The 23,777-nt window shown below is 43.6% G+C and overlaps 1 protein-coding gene across 1 annotated transcript in view; it reads right to left on the bottom strand.

The window, feature by feature from the left end:
• The window catches only part of DPY19L4 (dpy-19 like 4), a 28,005-nt gene extending 9,450 nt beyond the window's left edge, over positions 1–18,555 (bottom strand). Inside the window, exons 1-11 of the mRNA XM_072151441.1 lie at positions 18,386–18,555; positions 17,186–17,295; positions 14,816–14,929; positions 12,126–12,250; positions 10,915–11,005; positions 9,355–9,476; positions 6,894–7,039; positions 6,368–6,491; positions 6,059–6,193; positions 2,809–2,940; positions 790–888 (exon numbers count right to left, since the gene is read on the bottom strand). Of these exons, the coding sequence (XP_072007542.1) occupies positions 790–888; positions 2,809–2,940; positions 6,059–6,193; positions 6,368–6,491; positions 6,894–7,039; positions 9,355–9,476; positions 10,915–11,005; positions 12,126–12,250; positions 14,816–14,929; positions 17,186–17,295; positions 18,386–18,540 (1,353 nt within the window). The 5' untranslated portion in view covers positions 18,541–18,555. The remainder of the gene's footprint in view (positions 1–789; positions 889–2,808; positions 2,941–6,058; positions 6,194–6,367; positions 6,492–6,893; positions 7,040–9,354; positions 9,477–10,914; positions 11,006–12,125; positions 12,251–14,815; positions 14,930–17,185; positions 17,296–18,385) is intronic.
• Between the last annotated feature and the right edge of the window lie 5,222 nt (positions 18,556–23,777).

The following is a 23,777-nucleotide window of genomic DNA, read 5'->3' as shown; positions in this document are numbered from 1 at the left end:
TACCATACCTTTGTGTGTGTTGTTAGTAGTAGCAGGACAAAAAGAAATTAATATTCCAGAATTGTAGCTGAGTATCCTCACACTGCTGTGTTCTGTGATCTCTGCACTCAAACTGCACCCCAGCTCTACCATCGACAGTAATATCTAACCAGGAGCCTTGTATGGCTATTACTCAGAGCAGAGTATGTTCATTGAAGAGATCACTTACAAGAGGCCAGCTACAATCTTGGAAGATAAATGCATATTTCACAGTTCTGCTGCTACTAGCACACACAAAGGTTACACAAATCCCCAGAGACAATACCTCGCAACTTTGACCAAAGTATAATAAAAACTGCAGCATTACCATCAGAATCAAGCATGATCCAAGCACTGTGACTGTAGTAATCTACTTATATTTGTCCGTAAGTAGCTTCACAGACTGCTACACGGTCTACCCCTCCCAGCTGCTCCCTCAAAACGTACTCCATCTCTCTGCCTCAGTGGGAGGTGGGAATGTTCCGGCATAGTGTAACAGGGTGTGAAGCTACAGCACAGAGGAGCTCTGGTAACGCCCCCCAGAGCCCCTTTGGCTCATTAGCACAAGTTTAACAGTTGATTTTTAAGGCCATGGATAAGAAATATAAGCAGATTACCACAGTCACGGTGCCTGGATCTATGGGTAATGTCCCTGGTTTATCATGATGGATTATGATGATAGATTACCGGTAAGCAATAATAATGCCAGAATCCGGGCAACTAGAAAGAAGACCCCTTTTCCCAATTTCAGAAATCCCCTCTAGTACTTACCCTTATTAAATAATGCAAGGATACTGCAATTGTAAAAGCTAAATAGAAGTACATTATCTTCATCACTTTGGCTCTAAAGGTCCCTTTCTTCACACTGATCTGATGGGTGAGGAATAGGAGAACAATCACTGAATATTCATACAAAGAAGTTTATTGCATTAAAAGGGCTGTCCACTTCCAACAAATAATTGATATTGTTTGTGGAATGAAACAAACCCTGGTCATGTGATGTCACACAGGTGCACAGCTCGTTATATCATAGAGAGTAATCAGAGTTGTGTGATTTAATAAGCCGTGCACCTGTGTGATATCACATGACCAGGGATATAATAAGCCGTGCACCTGTGTGATATCACATGACCAGGGATATAACAAGCCGTGCACCTGTGTGATATCACATGACCAGGGATATAATAAGCCGTGCACCTGTGTGATATCACATGACCAGGGATATAACAAGCCGTGCACCTGTGTGATATCACATGACCAGGGATATAACAAGCCGTGTACCTGTGTGATATCACATGACCAGGGATATAACGAGCCGTACACCTGTGTGATATCACATAACCAAGGGTATAATGAGCCGTGCACCTAAGTGACATCACATGACCAGGGATATAACAAGACATGCACCTGTGTGACATCACATGACCAGGGATATAACGAGCCGTGCACCTGTGTGACATCACATGACCAGGGATATAACGAGCCGTGCACCTGTGTGACATCACATGACCAGGGATATAATAAGCCGTGCACCTGTGTGATATCACATGACCAGGGATATAACAAGCTGTGCACCTGTGTGATATCACATGACCAGGGATATAATAAGCCGTGCACCTGTGTGATATCACATGACCAGGGATATAACAAGCCGTGCACCTGTGTGATATCACATGACCAGGGATATAACAAGCCGTGCACCTGTGTGATATCACATGACCAGGGATATAACAAGCCGTGTACCTGTGTGATATCACATGACCAGGGATATAACGAGCCGTACACCTGTGTGATATCACATAACCAAGGGTATAATGAGCCGTGCACCTAAGTGACATCACATGACCAGGGATATAACAAGACATGCACCTGTGTGACATCACATGACCAGGGATATAACGAGCCGTGCACCTGTGTGACATCACATGACCAGGGATATAACGAGCCGTGCACCTGTGTGACATCACATGACCAGGGACTGGTTTTTATCCACAGGAAGTAAACAAAGCTTCCTATAGAACAGTGATGGCCAACCTTTTGGAGACAGAGTGCCACAACTACAAACAAAACCCACTTACATGTCGCAAAGTGCCAACATGACAATTTAAGCAGTAACTTATTGATCCCTAGTTTCAATCGTATTGGTGTCATGAGTACACCAATACAATAGACAATGATGGAGAAATTTGGATTGTAACTTCCCTCCAGGGTCCCCTGAAGAGGAAGAATCTGGGTTCCTAGAGCAGGAGCACCAACAATAATCTGTCTCTATCCACACCTTCTCGTTTCTGCTGTAACCGTGGCAGCCAAGGATGTCACTTTAAAATGGCAAGTCCTGGGCTGTATTGGACTGCACGAGGAAGAATTCAGTCCCGTCTGGGAAACTCTGTGTTGAGGTGAAGGCCTGGGTGCCCACAGAAAGAGCTCTGAGTGCCACCTCTGGCACCCGTGCCATAGGTTCGCCACCACTGCTATAGAATGACAGCAAGCAGAGATCTAGAAAACTGCAGGGAATTAATTAAGTATATTGGAATAACTTTCCTATACCTGGAATATTGTATAAGTAGGAACTGACATACAGCGAGCAGCGGCTGTCTGGATTTCACTCCAGATACAGGTCACTGCAAGTGGACAAAAGTCTTGCAGCCTCCCACTGATTTTAACAGGAGGAGGAATTTTTTGCCACGGATCACTAACCCTTGTTTTTTTTTTTATATCAGAACACAATAGGATTTAAAAAAACATTTTAAAATATGACCCCAATGAAAGAATTCCACAAAAAAAAATTACCTGGAGGCTTTTGGCAATCATAGAACCTATGACGAGGCTCAATAGAGGGGATGTCAGCAGCGCAGAATTTTCAAACTGGAGTAAATATCCCAAAAATACAGAGAACAAGTACATTTTACGTACTTCGTGCACCTGCAAGAGAGAAAAAGTGTTATAGGAAAAAAAAAATCCACGCCATGGTTTCTAGGGTTTCTTTATCATAAGTCTCTTAGAGGAGAATTATTCTAGTTGCTCAAGGCAACCAATCAGAGCTCAGCTTTCATTTTACCACAGCTGTTTATAAAATGAAAGCTGAGCTCTGATTGGTTTCCATGGGCAACTAGAACAGTTTTACCTCAGATACTAGATGATAAATTTACAAAGTGCATTTACTTTTTTGCAAGGTGGGGACAATGAGGATACTACCGCGCATGCACACGCATTGCCGGGAGCCGGCTGATATCACCGACTCTCTGGCTAGGGAGGCCGGAGATAAGAAGTGCATAAGTAAAAGAGGGAGGGGCTTGGATGATGTCACACTGAGCATCTCAGGCTCATTTACATATTTTACCCCCCCCCCCTTTTTTTTTTTAAGATAAACCAGGCCACAGGGGAATACAAAAACATCCAAATGTGACTGGTCTACCTTGGTGGTAGATTTCACTTAAAGGGCATGAAATGTCCTTTCCAGAATTCTCTATTTTATGGTTCAATTAAGTTTATTGAACAAAAACAATACAAGACAAAATAATAACAATAACATCTACATTATTATCATTTATTATTATTTACTATTTTATGTGAAATGTCACAGTTTACCTATAAAAAAAAATACCCTCCAAAGTCATATGAAAGGAGCAGGAGGAGAGAGTCATGCTTTTAGCAGGCTTAGGCTGCGGTCACACTTTTTGAACCCGTTTTTGGCCTGTTTTTAACCCCTTAAGGACGCAGGGTATTTTCGCTCATTTCTCGCTCTCCATCTTCAAAAATCCATAACTTTTTAATTTTTCCGTGTACAGAGCTGTGTGAGGGCTTATTTTGTGCATAGCTCCAAATAACACCTCTACTTTATTCTTTGGTTCGGTGCGATCGCGGTGATACCAGATTTATACAGGTTTTATTGTGTTTTAATACATTTTCAAAAATGAAACGAATGTGTACAAAAGAGAAATTTTTTTTTTGCCATCTTCTGACGCTAATAACTTTTTCATACTTTGGTGTACGGAGCAGGGGGAGGGGTCATTTTTTGCGAAATGAGCCAACGTTTTCATTGCTGACATTTTGAGGACTGTGCGACATTTTGATAATTTTTTTATTACATTTTTTATGTCATGTAAAAAGGTGTAAAAGTCGCGTTTCGGACATTTGGGCGCCATTTCCCGTCTCGGAGGTCACTTATATTTTGATAGATCGGGCATTTGGGACGCAGCGATACCTGATGTGTCTGTGATTTTTACTGTTTATTATATTTTATATCAGTTCTAGGGAAAGGGGGGTGATTTGAAATTTTATACATTTTTTACATTTTTAAACTTTTTTTTTTTTCACTATTTCTTAGACCCTCTAGGGTACATTAACCCTAGATGGTCCGATCGATCCTACCATATACTGCAATACTTCTGTATTGCAATATATGGCATTTTTGCACATGATTCATGTGCCATGGCAGCCGATCGCCGCCCCCCGATGACGTTCGGGGGAGCGACGATCGAGGGTAAGATGGCGGCAAACAACAGGTTAACACCCACGATCAGTGCAAGCACCGACCGCGTGTGTTAGCGATGGGTCTTTGCTGTGATATGCAGCAAAGCCCATCTCTGTATGAAGAGGGCTCAGCCCGTGAGCCCTCTTCATACACCCTTCATAGCTCCTTGGCGGATATATCCGCCACAGAGCGTGAAGGGGTTAAGCAGTCCGTAAAAAAACGCATCCATTTTTGACAGGTTTTACCAATTATCTTAGTTAAAAATGGTCAAAAACGGATGCGTTTTTTAACAGACTGCTTAAAATCAGACCAAAATCGGGTTCAAAACGATACGAGTGACTGCAGCCTTACGTTTCTGTGATTTACAGAACTGGAGATACAGGCAGGGAACGGGATCTCAATCTACAGCTCACATTTCCAACTATGTATTCCAAGGACATCTAACACCGGAATGAAGAACTGTATGTAGCACCCATGGAACCCGGAGCCCCTCAGGCTCATTTGCATATAGTCCTTGATCCTGGTGGTAGATGCCCTTTAACCTCCCATACATCTGGTTCTGTATATCACAGAACCACAAGATGTGAATTGTGATGATCTTATCTTTAGTAGGACACTTTCTAGCTACTACAGACCTGAGGATAGATGCGTCTGAATGGACAATTCTTCTGCAGCCTCTAGAAGTGAATCCTCTCCACCAAAAAAGTGACCCTGCTCAAGCAAAATATGACTCTCCTCTTCGCATTTGCATAAGCACTTGGTGGGATTTTTAATAGGTAAATGGGCAATATTTTACATAACAGAAAATGTTAGAAAGGACATTTCAGACTCTACCTGCAGGGCTTGTAGTTTACAGGGATAAAAACTGGTGACATTGTCCCTTTAACATCATATTTCACCTCAGTGCTAGACGCTCCACATACTATTGGTTCTGCCCTGACAAACTAGAAGTAATCGCATGATCCCTCAAAGCCACAGTGTAAAACCACAGGCATAAAGCTACCATATTTTTCGGACTATCAGGCGCACAAAAAATCCTTTGACAAAAAATCCAGTGCGCCTTATATATGAACCGTACTTACAGACAACAGCTGCCTTGAACTGTGCACAGGTCTGCCACCTGCTGGTCATTCATCCTTATAATCAGGTGCGCCTTATAATCCGATGCACCTTATATATGAACCTAGACATTTTAGCAGGCGTTTATTGATGGTGCGCCTTATACTCCGGTGCGCCTTATAGTCCGAAAAATACTGTACTATATATACCCCCTATGAGTGATATATAAGATACCTCTTATGCCACAGTTACATGTAATATGGGGTCAGTCACAGAATATCTATAGTGAAATCTTATGTAGGCTACCAGTGTTTCTTAGAGGACATACCTGTAGGCGTCCACTATCCTATGAAATCTGTTATGTTGGACACACGAGCAACAATACGGCCTCTGCAGAGTATCGCTCCAATGGGGCACATATCAGTATTAGCCACACAAGAGAAACAGGGATCATAGCGCCCCCTGTATCTCCAATGTTTTATCCCTTTGTGACAGTGAATACTTCACCTTCTCCTTCTTGACCAGAGAGAGACCATCGAGAAGACACAAGGATAAGGCCTGTATGAAGAGCAGGTAATGGCTGTACTCCCACATCATTATGAAGGTGTAGGTGGACGCACACATGAGCAGGTAGCAGACCCTCTGCAAAATAGGACATAACATACATCAATTAGTCACCCTCTGGACACTAGAAGTGCAAATCCACCTAAATATCCAATGATCTTAGAGAGGTGACGTCTCCTTTTATCATCAATTTGATCAGATATCATTAAAAACTGATGAAAACCCAAATGTCTACAAATCCGGGACACTTACCTCTGCAGACAAACTATTGTTATTCCTTAAGAACCCTGTGAGTGCAGCGACCTGACACGCAAAGTATGGAAGAGCCCAGTTCTCCCTTAGAGGTATAGAGTCTTCCATCCGTGTGGTGTCTGTCCTGTGAACAAAACAGAAGTCGCCCTTAGAGGGTGTTCACACGTTACATAAAAACAAGTCATAATTTGTATTGGAGAAAGTCTATTAGAGTATAAGCAAAGTAAATGACAAGTGTAATGCTTCTGTATTGTTACATCATTATTGTAAAATTGTATCAATCCATTAGATGCCACAGTCGCTGGTTACCGTGGCATCTAAGGGGTCGATAGAAGGAAATCGATGACCACAACCTCACCCACTACCCACTACTGGAGCGGTACATATATCAGGTAGCTCCTGCCGTAAAATCCTGGGATCACTGCACTGACTTTCATGTCCCAGTGCACAATGGGACATCTATGAGTAGATAAAACAACATGATAGGAAGTGGTTAAATGCAGAGGTTTATAGTTATAATCATTACCTGTTAATAATAAACCAGGCAGCAGTCAGCATCCCCGCCAGCCAGGTCCCGCTCATTATCCAGCTGGTCACAAACAAGGCACTGATGTATATCCCCTGCAGCCCAAATATGATCCCAATGTAGAAGTATACAGGGTCCACCGCACCCTACAAATGGAAGGAGAACAGGTATGGTAAGCAGGTGCCTAGGGGGACACCACGAAATGTAGATAAAGCTCAGAAACTATTGTAGAAACTGGATAACACTAACAGGGACATCCCTTAGGATGTTATTTAGTAACTTATTAAACTCCGGAAATACTACATTTACATTCAGATAGATGGAAATGTGTTCTGGTGGGATCGGGCAATGAGGCGGTGCCTCTCCCAGTGCCCTATACAGAGGGTCTCAGGGGCTACTTTTGAGCAGTGTACCTTTGATTTATTTATCATACGCTACCCCCACCGCATATATTAACCCCTTAAGGACCAGGCCCTTTTTCGTTTTTGCGTCTTTATTTTTCACTCCCCACCTTCAAAAAGCTATAACTTTTTTTATTTTTTACATGTAGAGAGCTGTGTGTTTTCTGCGTAACAATTTAATATTCTATGCTGTATACTGGGAAGCGGGAAAAAAATTCTGAATGCAGAGAAAATGATGAAAAAAAACACATTTGCGCCATTTCTTGTGAGCTTGGATTTTAGGTCTTTCACTGTGCGCCCTAAATGACAGGTCTACTTCATTCATTGGGTCAATACAATCACGGGGATACCAAATTTGTATAGGTTTTATAATGTTTTCATACATTTACAAAAATTAAAACCTCCTGTACATAAACATTTTTTTTTTTCATTTTGACATCTTCTGGCGCTAATAACTTTTTCATACTTTGGTGTACGGAGCTGTGGGTGGTGTAATTTTTTGCGAATTTTTATGACGTTTTCAATGCTTTTATTTTTAGGACTGTATGACCTTTTGATGACTTTTTATTAAATTTTTTTATATTGTTCAAAATGGCAAAAAAAATGGCATTTGCGACTTTGGGCGCTATGCTCCTTTACAGGGTTAAACGCAGTGAAAAACCGTTATCATATTTTGATAGATCGAGCATTTTCAGACGTGGCGATACCTAATGTGTATATGATTTTTACTGTTTATTTATATTTATATGACTTCTAGGGAAAGGGGGGTGATTTGAATTTTTAGGTTTTTTTAATATAATTTTTTATTTTTTACTATTTTTCAGACTCCCTAGGGTACTTTAACCCTAGGTCAGTGATGGCAAACCTTTTTTACACCGAGTGCCCAAACTACAACCAAAACCCAAATTTTTTTCGCAAAGTGCCAATGCGACAATTTATGCAGTAACCTACCACTTCCTGCTGTGTCACAGGTTTAAATTGTAAAGGCACCCGAGGACACCAGTACGATAGAAAGAAGGAGAAGTAGTTTGGGATTATCATTGTAGTTTCCTTTTAGTGTCCTGGGCTGCCTGGTACTGCAAGAGAAGTTGAGTCCTGTCTGGCAAACCCTGCCCTGGGGTGATGGCCTGGGTGCCCATATAGTGGGCTCTGAGTGCCACCTCTGGCACCCGTGCCATAGGTTCGCCACCACTGCCCTAGGTTGTCTGTTTGATCCTACCATACTACAGTATGGCAGTATATAGGGATTTCGTACACCATCTATTACAATGTGCAAATCGCACATTGTAATAGATAGCCTAAAACATGATAGCCTCAGATCTTTGTGTAACCCGAGGCTGTCATGGCAACGGATCGCCGATCCCCCGATGGCGTCATAGGGTGCGACGATCGGAGCTTTGTCGCCGGTGATCAAGGGGTTAACGCCCGCGATCGATGCAAGCACCGATTGTGGGTGTAAGCCCGTGAGCCCTCTTCATACTCCCCCATGCGCAATAAAACGTACAGGTACGTCTTATTGCGCTATGGGAGTAGAGTTGCGCCTTATCTTGCACCCGTTTATGCGTAAACAAGTGTGGGGTATAGTGAGTACATAGGCGCAAGCCCACATCACCGCCAGCGTCGCCCGCCTTCACACCCCACAGTGCCCACTTGACCTGGAAGTGGCATAAAGGGTGAAATAAATCAGGACCTGTGATGGGAATTATTCAGCAGGATCGACCACATACAGCAAGGGATTCCCAGTAATGTCTCTGCCACATTTATGGGATCTGCTGGGACAGCAACTTCACAGCAAGATCCCAGATGAAACATCAGTCCACAGGATACCATATAGAACAGTAGGAGATTACAGATGCCAGCGGGGTCCTAGAGCCCCCATTGAAGTGTAGAATCCCTCGCACTTACATATATCATCATTACAGTCCAGCATAGAAAGTTATTTAAATCAGAAAAACCTTCAATTATTTTGTCAGAAAGTAAATCCATTTTACCTGACACAAAGGATTTTTATTTTAAAAAATCAGTGTGGCCATTACCAGGGCATTATAGATGGGGTTTACCTGACTCCCAGACATCTGGTACAGGGCACTGGCGATAAGTTCTGGGTACAGAGTCATCTGCTGTACGGCATTGATGGTTTTCATAGGCACCGACCTGTTGTTGTACGCCAGCTCAAATACACCTGTAATGTAGGAGATGACACAGAACTTAATACACAAAATAATAGGCAATATTTCCCTAGGAGCCATCATTGTATATGAAAATGAAAGACTCTACACATCTCAGTCCTTAAAGGACATCTACCACCAGGATGAAGGATTGTAAACCAAGCACACTGACATACTGGTGTGTGCCCCCTCTGGCAGGATCTGCTCCTCTATTAGCTTCTAATGCCCTTGTTTTTATAAAAAAAAGTCTTTTAAAAATATGCAAATGAGGAGCTCTTATCTGAACCTGGAGCCCCTCTGGTTCATTTGCATAATTTTTAAAGCATTTGTTTGTATAAACCAGGGCATAAGAAGCTAAAAGAAGAGCAGATCCTGCCAGAGGGGGCACACACCAGTATGTAAGTGTGCTTGGTTTACAATCCTTCATCCTGGTGGTAGATGTCCTTTAATACTGACTCTGAATAAAGTGTCATAGGTTCCCCCCCAGTGATCCAATATTTATCAGCTCTTTAGTAAATAGGTGAAACGGTCTTTTGTTGGACAACCCCTTTAAAACTATTTCCCAAGTTTAGAAGTTATTCCTTATCTACAGGATAGGGGATAACAGGCAATGGGTCAGATTGCAGGGAATTCATGTGATCATGTGAAGGGACATCCAGCAATTCGGATAACAGGGGATGGAGTGGCTGGTCCAGCATGTGTCCTACCTGACAATTCAATACTATGGGAGTGCCAGAGCTGAGCACAGCACTTACAGTCAGTGAATGGAGCGGCAGGACCTGCATCTCCATTAATTTGCGGTAATGGGATACCCCTTTTTCAGATCTCAAAGGTCCAGCAGTCAGACATTAACTGATCACCCTGTTATCTTATAACTTCTAAACTTAGGACAACCGCTTTAAGTGAAATTCCCTAATACCGTATGAGATTTATCAGTGATTTTTGCCCACAGCAAGAAATTGGGAATATTCTGGCGACTACTCCACCTTCACGCCATGTGGGAGGTCTATGATACATGGTGAGGTCTGAAGTCTTGTGATGTATCCGCCAGGGAGGCGTGGGTGAGGCTTTATCGTACACCAGCGTATGATAAATCCCCCCCATTGTCTTTAGAAGTTGCTGTACGTAGGAAGCTTCAATGTAAGGATTCCCACCATAGGTGCAGACATCTAGACCGCTTTCCTGGCAGCCTCTGGGCACAGGAACCTGTACAGTGGGAAGGGTACCGCCATGTAGGTTACCATGTATGCCCCCCTAATCACATGCAGAGAATAGACCATCAGTATGAGAACTGTCTGGGTCCCAACGATTATAATAGGAAGTATCCACCTAATTGTGAGGTGTTAAAATCACATTAACAGAAAAATCCCTATTCTGCTTTCATGATGTGGATTGTGTCCGCTGTGTACAACTGCCCTTAGATTTCTTTGTTGCCTCTGACATTTCCTGTACCTCTTTCAAATGACGGTGCCCGCAGCAAGTCCTTATAGAAGGAATAGTAAACCGCACCGTCCCCCGAAAATGTGATTTCCCGCTCCAGATCCTACAAGAGACGATAACAAGAAACATTTGAAACACAATGATATAGGTTATCTTAAAGGGACTCCATGCATCATTTTTCTCGATGATGCATGGATATCAGTCAGCAGTACAATATTTGGTCTGTGAAATCTGGCCTATGCATTATCCATAATTCACGGTCACGTGCAGGTAGCCCAAGAGGGATTGGAGAACTACTGCTAGAAGCCACACCGGGTGTCCTGCATTATGGAGGAGGTAAAGGGGTTTACCGGAGGTTGAAAAACATGGCTGCTTCCTTCCAAAAACAGCGCCTCTCCTGACCATGGGCACTACGTGGTAATTCAACTAAGCTCCATTCATCTCTATACAGCTGCAATACCAGCACAGACTATGGCCAGGAGAGGAGCTGTTTAACCTCCAGACAACATTTTCATAGGAAATCAAAATCCATCATGATAAACCAGGGACACTGACAGGCACCGTGACTGTGGTAATCTTCTTATATTTGTTATCCATGGCCTCCTTCCTTCTAAAATCAACATATTAATTATGATAATGATCCAGGAGTGCTCTTGGGGGGGCGGTACCAGACCACACTCTGTGCTGTAACTTCACAGGCTGTTACACTGTGCAGGAGCACTTTCCCCTCCCACTGTGTGAGATTACAGCAAGCAGAGGGAGGGTCGAAATGCTGAGGAAGCAGGGGGGGCCTGTGAACTACAGCACTGAGGGGCTCTGGTAATGCCCCATCCTCCAAGCACATCTGACTCATTAGCATAATTGTGGAATAGCTACTTGTTGTAACAGTATATTCATTATGTGGAAAGCTCATTGATTTCAATGACAGCTGTGTAATACCTATACTGTCCTGCGGGAGTGCTGTTGTAGGGTTACTTCTTTGCAGAGTAAATCTGATTGCATGTGGTCTTAGCAGTACAGGATTCATGAGAAGTGTAACAGATGAACTGTGTATCAGATACCTCTGGCTTTTTATGGGTCTGTTAGTTTATCATCAGGAATTCGGTGGTTAAAATAAAATCACAGAAAATACTATTCTGCCCATCAGGGCAAACAAGATCATGGCAGAGCAGACCCATGATGTCAGTGTGACCAGATCCGGAGGTTTGAAGGAGGACTCTTACCCTGCGGCTTGAAAACCAGAACTTGCGCTCGTGATAGGTGGACAGGTAGACCGCATACATCATGCCGCTCGTAACCGTTACAAGGCAACCGACAAAGAGCTTCGCAAACCGTTGTACTGCAACACCTAGGAAAAAGATGGCAACATCAGACGCACGCTTTCCGTATATACGATGTACATGATCAGATGTCACACAAGTTTGAAGGGAGTAAAGTGCCGTCCCGTGGTCAAAGATGACCACCGATTGGCCGAAGCAGGTCCCATGAGCCCTTACACTGCTAATCCAGTCATTGCCGCTGAAGGGAATAGGACCTAAGTTTCCACTATCTGCATTGATTTCAGGTGCCAGTCACATACCTGACTATTTACAGAAAGAGGATGGTAAATAGGGATGTGAGAATTTAAAGTGAACCTCTCACCATGTCTACCACATTAAACTACCAGCCCTCTCCGGGAGGGTATGAAATGTCCTTTCTTTAATTTCCAGTGAAATCTCATCTCCATTACCTGTAAAAAAATCTCTACCAAAGTCATGTGAAAATAAGCAGAGAAGAGTCACATTTTGATAAGAAGATTTTCATAAGAAGAGTCATATTATGCCTGAGATGAGTCAAGTTTAGAGGCTGCAGGGGGAAAGTCAGTTAAAGCGCCTCTATCTTCTGTTCTACAGTACCTAGAAACATGCTTTTGTTGTCATATAAAAGATTTCATTTTCTGTGATCCACAGAACCGAAGATACAGACAGCTAAAGTTTTGGTTGGAAATGCAAAATCACATGAAAATCTAAATTCCTGCCTAACTCTCCAGTTCTGTATATCACAGATATGTCCGATATGATCTGAAAGAACCAAAGACATGAGTCTGGATAGTGACTCTCCTGTTGTAGTCTCTAAACTTCACTCATTTCAGGTAAAATATGACTCTTCTCTGCCCATTTTCACATGATTTTGTAGGAGATTTTTTAAATATAGGTAACGGGGGGAGATTTTCACATAAAAGATGGAATTCTAGAAAGGACATTTCATACTTGAGGAGTCTGGTAGTTGAATGGGGTAAAATCTGGTGACAGGTTCCCTCAATCACCTATGTTATGATTTACTGATAACAGTGCACTATTGCATTAAACCTAACCCTTAATTTTCTGGGGCGCTGCTCAATGGGTCGAATGGTATCCACCAATTCAGCTTCGAAAAGCAATAAATATCCCACTACAAAGAGGTCTCTCCCCATGACAGAATCTCTAGATCTGTTCTCTAGAAACTGGTGGAGCATAAAGAGCCGGATATTGACAGCGGGTACAATAGGTGGTCTGTGTGCAGGCCCCAGGTAACCGCATATACACCTACCTTATCACTAAATTTAAGACATAGTACATGGGGGTGGGGAGGGGACATACACTGATATGACTGTACGCTATTACATGGGGAGGGGGGAGGGGGCATGATGATGATGACCATACAATTTTGAGTGTCTACTGGTTCCCGAACACTGTTCTATCTAATCTAAATATTTATATAACCCTCTCTAATATAATAGCACTCCAAAGGCTAGTGAAAAAAAGTACTAGTTTATTCCAACATGTGCCAAGCTACATTTCGGCTCCTATGGCCTGGAGCCTTCCTCAAGCCTATATATAGGCTTGAGAAAGGCTCCAGGCCATAGGAGCCAAATGTAGCTTGGCACATGTTGGAATAAACTAGTACTTTTTTTCACTAGCCTTTGGAGTGCTATTATATATATATATGATAGTGCTGCGACTATCATATATATATATATATATATATATATATATATATATATATATATATATATATATATATATATATATATATATATATACACACACATATACATACACAGGCTGTCCCCTACTTAAGAACAACCGACTTACAGACGACCCCTAGTTACAAACAGACCTCTGGATGTTATAAATTATAAAGTATACAGTTCCAACTAAGATACAAATTCAACTTAAGCAGCAGGCCCGCGCAGACTCGGGCCAGCTGTTATGCGCATGCGCAGACGGATAGATTTCGGATAGGAAGATCGAAGAGGCTACTGGGGCGTGGAGTAGCCTCGGCTCCAGCTACTCCACGCCCCAGTAGCCTCTTTACAAAATTTACATATTAGTAGAATAAAAGTTATTAAAAAATTGCGGAGATGTGAGGATTAGCCCTTAAAAGAGCTATCCTCACGTGTTATAGATCCACCTACAACCTTTATAGGTAGATTCGTGGTAGGTACCTTAAAGAACAAACCTGTGGAACCTATCCTGTATGTAACCCGGTGACCACCTGTATATATATATATATATATATATATATATATATATATATATATATGTATGTGTCTGAGAGCAGAACTATTCGAGTTGCCCATGAAAATCAGAGCTCAGTTTTCATTCTCCCACAGCTGTTTATAAAAATTGAAGCTGAGTTCTGATTGGTTTCCATGGGCAACTAGAACAGTTTCACATCCGATTAAATCTCCCCAAATGATTTGTCTAAATAAATGTTAAAAAACGAACATTATTTCACATTTCTTCAGTTATGTTCAGTTTATTTATCATCCGTTTTTTCTTCCGTAACAGAGATGAATAAACGGAAACGCAGACAGTAGCGTGTACTTAACCTTAGGCCGAAATTCAAGGGACTATTCATTAGATGTTCAACCAAAATTGGGTCAACTTACATCTTGCTGATTTTCCTAATTTTCTGGGGTCTTTGTTTTTCTCGCTTTGTGCGGCGTCCGGGGATTCTGATGAAGAAGCTTTTCTTCTCTGCCTCAGCTCTTCTCCTTGTGAACCTTTAAGCAAAAGAAATGCGACTTTCATCATTGAAACAAAGGGCCTAGTGATCGGTATTAGGGAATAATAGTATAGGTAATTCTAGTAGTACCGGGGTGACTGACAAGCCTCTCCCAAGACCTTCACAAAACCCACAAGGGCAGTGACCACCCGTCACCTCTCACGCTGGTTATAAGAGATCTACATGGAGCCGATCCTCTGGAATTCTTTCTGTAAATCTATGAATACTTATGGGTGCTTATCAGTACCCCAAGTCTATGTCTCCTACTGCAAATTTCATCCAAACTGAATACTGCCTAAATAAGTGCAATGTGTGATGCAGATCTTCAAGTATTTCTTTGCGTGAAGATCCAAATTGTACACAGCTTGGGTTGGATTTTACTTTTAATGTAGTTCTTTGTAAGATTTTGTCAGAATATATCTAAAAATGAGCAGCTTTTGAGTGGACAAAGGCCCACATTTATTAAAGCATTTGCGCCAGTTTTCTGTCTGAACTTGCAAACTGCTTGTACAAGTATTTATAAAGTGTCTGCGTTAGTTTTGTCTCGCGGCTGCGGTTTGTCTGACAAGACGAAACAAAGTGCACCTGAAGGGGCGAGTTACTGCTTAGTTGGACCGTGCGCCACAATTCTGCAGCACGGACAAAGTGCACCAAAAAAAAAAAAAAGTGCAGGGGGTGCCAGATGCATGAAAAACGGGCACCATAATTCCTGAATCAGGCGCCCCCTGCACACTACACAGGCAGATAAACATGGGCCATAATCTTCCCTTTTTAGAAAGCAGCAGCACAACCACAGGACATCTCACTTCCTACAGAAGAAAAGGGCTGGTTTTACATGTTCCAAAAATAAAAAAAAAAAATTGCAATTTTAAGCAATTTTAAGAAAAGAATCAAGCGTGTGCGATGGTTCATCACAAGAGTCAGAAATGCCACATATTCCACAAAAAGGCCATAAATAGGCAGCATATGTTTTTCCACAGAATCAATCAATTCTGATATTTACTGTGACCGCTGGATGGGATTTTTATTTATATGCGTCACCGCTACCATAAGGCTGCCTTTACCCTGTGCTTTCATTAGCATTTTGAAACGCAATACAGGAGCATCAGGGCGGAGCTACTCCCAAATGCAGATGGCCGTCACATACAAGCATGTATTTTGCCTCACACTGTTCTAGTTGCCCATGAAAATCAATCAGAAATCAGCTTTAATTTTATAAAAAACTGCAGAAAAATGAAAGCTGAGCTTTGATTGGTTGCCACAAGCAATAAGTTGCCACTTCTGATACATTTCCCCCGAGTGTTTTACATGTAAACAATGCAAAACACGTGGTGCTTTTTACCGTTTGCGCTTGAAACGCATGTGACCAGGCCAAGCCGCTCTCTGTTCCGGGTGAAGTTCCTTTCAAGATGCATTTCTGAAGGAATATGTTAATGCAGCGATATTCTGCAGAACACATAGCCAATTCCTGTTTAGATCTATTTGCTACTTATGCATTGAATAAAGAAGTTATTGGAGTTTGGAACCAGGCTGGACCGTGTTTTCTTTCCTGATTAGATCTAAACGCACCTACGTTTTTATTCCATCCAGATGCGGTTAAACTGCATTTCAGAACACAATTCAAGCACAATGGGAAGCATTTACTTAAAGGGTCACTGGAGTTCACTGAAAGTGAACTGTCTGTCTATAATGGTGCGTGCGGCGATTCGCTAAGATCATGCGCCTGAAATTATGAATGTGACGCTTCCGCGCTCAGGTCCGACAGAGTTCACCATCTTATTTGTGGTGCATTTTAAACATAGGGCCTGCGGTATCGTGGTTTAAAACACTTTTTAAACTTTATAGCCGGCGCAGGCAGGTACGCGCTCGGCACTTACCATGCGTGCGGCTACATAGGAAGTGAATGAGAGCCGCGCGCATGGTAAGCGCCGAGCGCGTACCTGCCTGCGCCGGCTATACAGTTTAAAAAGTGTTTTAAACCGCGATACCGCGGTTTAAAACACTAAATAAAATAAGCTCCGGCACCAGCTCACCCTGAGCTGGTGCCCGGTATTGCCATCGGAAACCTGCCACTACAAGTGGTAGGTTTCCTTTAAGGCAATTGTTGTCTATAAGTACGGTTCATATATAAGGCGCACCTTTGATTTCTGAGAAAATCAAAGGATTTTTTGTGCGCCTTATAGTCTGAAAAATACGGTATATGAGAATCACCCAATCATGGGGCACTAACATTAATACATCTGCCTGTACTCACCTTCATCCTCCATTGTAATACTATAGAAGTGATGTCGATGAGCTGTCCTTGTGCTCACAACATGCAGGACCCCGGATGGAGGATACAGTAGTAAATCAGCCCTTGCAGACCTAAAACAAGGAGAAATCATACATATCACATGCATAAAAGGTAAAGCTCCAAAGTGATGCTGGAAGTATCTTTTTTTTCTAACCCCTGACCCCTGGGGGTTTTCCATATATTAGTGAAAACCTCTTTAAAGGGGTTTGTACCCATTGACATTGGGTTACAAATCTACAAGATAAAGATCTGACCTGTTCGGGGGTGACTGCTGGGCCCCCCACTGATCATGGGAACAGGTCCAGATGTAGTCAAGTTATCGCCGTAACTCTCAGCAAATGACAGATACCTGAGCACAATTTCGGACGCTCCACTAGTATTGGATGGATTAGCACTAGATATGCTGGACCACCAGTCACTCTAACCGGACCCCTGCTCTCTGGATTGCTGGTGCCTCGTTCTTGTGATCAGAGTCCCAGAGGTCAGGAAATAACATTATAACTTTGTACAACTCCTTTAAACATGACCTTTAATAACTTTCCCCAACTCTTTGTGACCCTTAAAGGAACTTTCCAAATACACTACAATCTGTGGAACAATCCCTAGTATGGGGTTCAGCCAGAGTTTGGGTTGGCAAAGGTGGAAAGTTCTCTTTAAAAGAAAATGACAACTTCCTCTGTCGCTAAAGCCCCCACTAGGTCACTGTAGCCCCCTTATTACAGTTCTGGATAAGTCCTAACTTGTGACAAAGAACTCATTGCTATGGCCTCTGTTTAGAACGATTGGCTCCTCCCCCTGTGCACTTGCAGACTCATTTGCATATCCATAAAACGCTGAATATCTCTGCATTGCAACGTTTTATGCAATGTCACCCAGCTTTTCCAATGTCCTGCATGAGCCTTACCCCTGTATAACCCCCATAACACTAGAAATTGAGTTCTAGAGAAGGAAAACTCAAGGATACAGAAGGAAATATTGATTTTTTTTTTATGCAAAAAGTGAAAGTGCAAAGTAAAATCATCCAAAAGCAATAACATCTGCATGACCCTGATGTTACAGGATGCTGACACTTGTGCTGCAATGTCACCCAGACACAGCACCGGGCGATAAGGGGTTAACATCCTTCCCCCCAAAGCGTTGTACATGAGACCCCCCAATTACCAGCTGCAGGTCCTGATCCTCCTGATGCCGCTCAGTCTGAACACTGCTCGGCTTCCTCCATTCACAGCACAGGAAAGCAGGAAGTAGATCCCCGCAATCGAACACCTATTCAAGGATCGGAGCGTCCATTCTGAAAAACACCGAGCACGACGCATCCGGAGAGCGACGATCAGCTAGGAGGGCTGCCCGTATTGTCTCCTATACCAGGAAACTTTTGGGACTGTACACAGGACTGCAGGGACTGACAACATGATACAACCAATTGCCTTTACAGCAACAGGGAAATGGGTCAATTACTAATAATTGTAGTCATTAACCCCTTCAAGACCAGTTTTTTTTCGTCTTTCCGTTTTTTCAGTCTCTTCCATCCGTGCGAAATCTCTTTTTTTATTTTTCCATATACAGATTTGTTACGTGCAGGTTGAATTGTTCTTCTGTGGCATTGTATAATATTGTGTGCTGCTAGCGAAAATTCACAAGTGGTGGAATCGGCAAAAAAAAAATAAATTGCATTTGCGCCATTTTCTTATGGGCTATGTTTTTACGGCCTCCCCGTCTTTAAAAATCCATAGCTTTTTTATTTTTCTGTTTTCAGAGCTGTATGAGGGCTTGTTTTATGTGTACTTCCTAGTGAAAGCATGTCACATTCCCTGCCGTGCACTGGGAAGCTGGAAAAAAAAATCCAAATGCAATAAAATTGTAGAAAAAACACATTTGCGCCATTTTCTTGTGGACACAGTTTGTGCGGCTTGCACTGTGCACTCATAATGACACCTCTACTTTATTCCTTGGGTCGGTACAATCACAGGGATACCACATTTATATAGGTTTTATCAAGTTTTAATAGATTTAAAAGAATTAAAATCTTTTGTGCAAAAAATTTTGTATTCATTATTCCCTATTCTGCCGTGAATAACTTTTTCATACTTCGGCATACAGACCTTTGTAAGGTGTAATTCTTTTGCGGGACATGTTGAGGTTTACATTTGCAACATCCCCCACCGGGGCCTAGCCTTTTCTCGGGGCCTGGAGTCCGCCGGGGCCCGCAGTACCTGAGTGGCTGGCGGTTGCGGCCTAAGCACGCTTGTGTCACGGTGCTTGGTATGGGGAACCGGAGGGCTGTCCTACAGCCTGGCAGGTCTCCAGCAGGGTGGTGTTGGCAAGAAATGATGAGGGAGAGGCTGCTATAGCGGATCTCCCTGGGGCAACCCTTTGGTGTCTAGAGTATAAGTCTCTGTGTAGTGGACAGGGTGCCCGTGATGATGGCAGCTGTAGTGGCAGGGACCAGACGGAGGCAGAGGTTGAACAAAAACAACTTACAGTTCTTTATAGGAACCGCAGCAACGTGCCTTTAACAGAGTAGTGGATTGCTGAGATTCAGTTGGAGGGAGCCACAGGAGGTAGATCGCCAGCCTGGATGCAGATGGCAGGCTGGGCGGTAGCTGTGTCCTAGTAGGATGCTTCAGCTTTCTCCTGGGTTGCTTCAGGTATCACCCTTAAAGGTAGGATGATATCTCTTTCCTCACTAACTCTTAGCTATTAGCTCCACTCTTCAGAGGCAGGGGCTAGGCTCTTCCTGCTCTGGTCTGGTATGCTAGCTGTATAGAGTTTAGACTGGAGTTACTCCAGCTGACACATCTTACATCACATAAAACAGTTAACTCCTGCCTTGCCAGGCAGGATCTCCCACTGCAATGTTCCCCTGTGTCCTATAAGGACTATGTAGTGTGATGTAGTGACATGCTGTGGGGCTGACTAGACCCTACACAGGCTGCAAGCTACATGGTGGGACGTATTCGCAACCACTCCTCCGCCTTGCATCGGCGAGGGTGTTGCACATTGTTACCATTTTGGGGACTGTAAAACCTTTTTTTAAATTTTTTTAGAAAAAGTGGCGACCATTCTACTAGTATCTGACACATAGAAAGAGAAAAAACATAACTCGTATATTCTCGAGTATAAGCCTACCCGAGTATAACCCGAGACCCCTAATTTTAACACAAAAAAATGAAAAAACCTATTGACCCTATAGTATACAGCCTGCCAGCCCATGTAGTATATAGCCTGCCAGCCCCTGTAGTATATAGCCTGCCAGCCCCTGTAGTATATAGCCTGCCGGCCCCCTGTAGTATATAGCCTGCCACCCCTGTAGGATATAGCCTGCCAGCCCCCTGTAGGATATAGCCTGCCAGCCCCCTGTAGTGTAAAGCCAGCCAGCACCTGTAGTGTATAGCCTGCCAGTCCCCTGTAGTATATAGCTAGCCAGTCCCCTGTAGTATATAGCCTGCCAGCCCCTGTAGTATATAGCCAGCCCCCTGTAGTGTACAGCTTGCCAGCCTCCTGTAGTATATATCCTGCCAGCCCGCTGTAGTATATATCCTGACAGCCCCTGTAGTGTATAGCCTGCCAGCCCCTGTAGTATACAGCCTGCCAGCCCCTGTAGTATACAGCCTGCCAGCCCCTGTAGTATTCAGCCTGGCCAGCCCCTGTAGTATACTGCCTGCCAGCCCTCTGTAGTATATAGCCTGCCAGCCCCCTGTAGTATATAGCCTGCCAGTCCCCTAGTATATAGCCTGCCAGCCCCCTGTAGTATACTGCCTGCCAGCCCTCTGTAGTATATAGCCTGCCAGTCCCCTAGTATATAGCATGCCAGCCCCCTCTAGTATATAGCTGCCCGCCCCCTGTAGTACATAGCCTGCAGCCTCTGCCCCCCCCCAATATATAGCCTGCAGCCCTTGCCCCCAATATAAAACGCCTGTAGGAAAAAAAACAGTTTACTCATCTTCCGACGCCCCCCTCTGGCAGGTCGTCTTCTTTACAGCAATGGTGCGGCATTGGCTCCATGTCCCCGCGCTGTACGTCGCAGGCACCATGATGTCGGTCGCTCGCTAACATCATAGTGTGTGCCGATGCTGGCGCACATAGTAGAACATCGAAGGGCGCGGGGACACAGAGCCGATCCCGGAGCATCACTGTATAAAAGAGGACCTGCCGGGGGGGTGAGGGGGGGATGTTTGCTGGTGTCGAAAGGTGAGTACAGTTTGTTTGTTTTCTTGACTCGAGTATAAGCTGAGGTGAGGTTTTTTCAGCACATTTTTTGTGCTGAAAAACCCGCCTTATACTCGAGTACATACGGTACATTGTCAGCTCTGCTATATACCTTCCACATCCCCTGGATGAAAACCTTATCTGCCTGTAGCTTGTGTCTTTACTCTCCTCCGGCTGTTGTTTGCCGGCAGGAAGTCAGTGTCAGAACTCGTCTTGGAATGCAGGGGTGGGTTTAGAGGCAGAGTGCAGCTCAGTGCAGCGTCAGACAGGAGAACAATATGTCCTCCTGACCCTAAAGTTAGTAGATTAAGGGTCATATCCCAGGCAACCAAAATTGTGTACACCAGGACTGACAGAGACAGGTTGGAATTATATCTGTGAAATGCTGTATTTTTGTTAATAACAGTGAATTAGAGAATGTGTTATTCTGTTATCCTGAGTATATTTAAGAATCATGTCTTCGTGGGAATACCCCTTTAATGCATTGAAAGAGGAGGCTCCAGATGTGAGTCTCATGTGCCTCATAAGCTCACATCTAGTAAAGTATAAATGGTTATTAATAAGGAGGCCTGAGGAGGATCAGTATCTACCACTACATGGTCACTTTATAGTGGAATACTGGTACAGCTGGGCTTGGGACCCACTTGAGTTTTGCTTCCCCCCCCCCCCCCCACACACACACACCTTCATGCTAAACCACTAGCTACGCTTCTTCCCTGACCTAAACCCAATTGAGCATCTCTGAAGAGACTTACAAATGGCTTCCACCAACGTTCACCATCCAACCTGAGGGAACTGGAGAGGATCAGCAAGGAAGAGGCAGAGGATCCCCAAATCCAGGTGTAAGAAGCTTATTGCATCTTCCCAGAAGACTCCAGGCTCCACCAGCTCCAAAGCTGCTTCTACACAGAGCAAAGGAGTGAATACTTATGAACATGTGATATTTCAGTTTTTCTTGTTTAATATATTAGAAAAAATATCAAAATTTCAGTTTTCTCTGTCAAGATGGGGGCAGAGTTTACATTAATGAGCAAAAAAAGAACTTTGACTACAATGAAATAAAAAGTGAAAACTTTAAAGGGATCTGAATACTTTCCGTACTCACTGTATTTGTTATCCATAACCTCCTTCCTCCTAAAATCAACTCTTAAAATGATGGTAATGAGATCCTGAGGGGATACCCTAGCCCCTCTGCGACCTTGCTTTACAGACTGTTACACTGCCTCATCCCCCCCCTCCCCCACTTCCTGCTTTGTCAGTGCTCGTGCAGTGAGCACTTCCTGCTGTATATTTTATATAGGTAGCCTTATATTTGTGTATTGTAGTTCTTACTTATGGACACTGGGTGTCAGTTTAGTCTTGTCCAAGTCAGAAGCTAAATACAGCGCCATTGTGATGCTGCGGCAAGCTGTGGTACGTGTGTATGCACGTTGCGTTAGTACATTCTGACATGTTTTATGGATATATTTCGATTGGAGGCAATGGGGCTCATTTACTAAGGGTCCGAACGCCGCACTTTCGTCGGGTTTCCCGAATATTTCCGTTTCGGATTTTGGTGCATCGGCACAGGCTTGCACGCGACAGAAATCGGGGGACGTGGCCGTCGGACAACCCGACGGATTGGGACAAACCACGGATTTTAAAAAAGGTTTTGTGTCGCAAGATCAAGCACTCACATGCACCAGGAAGAAGCAGGTGAACTCCAACGGACCTCGGCGCAGCAGCGACACAGGAAGGAACTCGGACGCACGATCTTAGTGAATCGCGCTGGACCCAAATCCACGTCGGACAACGCACCGCGGGATCGCAACGGGACCGGGTAAGTAAATCTGCCCCAATGTATATATGCCAACTCTATTGTGGGCAATGTATAAATTGCAATTCATTAGCGGGCCTTGTACGAAACTGCATTTGCGGCGTCCTCTTCCTGCTTGCTGATTCTCCATTTTAGTGGTTGGCGCAGGCAGCGCAATGATGACATCATCACACTGCTCTGTCACTATGAGATCACCGTACAGGAGCCCAGAGAAGAAATCATGTGCTGAACTCTCCCTATTATATTAATTCTCATACAAATTGGAGCAAGCAGAGGTGCCCACACCTGCTCCACACGGATTACACTCCTTCGACTACACCATTCACTGGGTACTGTATAACAAAAGCTGTTATATGGGGGTACTATACAGGGTAGCCAACAATGGGGGTCATTATAAAGTGTTATGGTCACTATATACAGTGTGGGGGCTACAATTTATTTGTACAATTTTTATTATATATGAATTAAGGAGGTGTAATATCCGCGCTGGCATCGTCATCTGTCCATGGAATGCGGCTTAGAAGGTGA

The sequence above is a fragment of the Engystomops pustulosus genome, chromosome 5, assembly GCF_040894005.1.
Source record: "Engystomops pustulosus chromosome 5, aEngPut4.maternal, whole genome shotgun sequence".
Classification (NCBI taxonomy): domain Eukaryota; kingdom Metazoa; phylum Chordata; class Amphibia; order Anura; family Leptodactylidae; genus Engystomops; species Engystomops pustulosus.
This window is presented reverse-complemented; position numbering and strand designations above follow the sequence as displayed.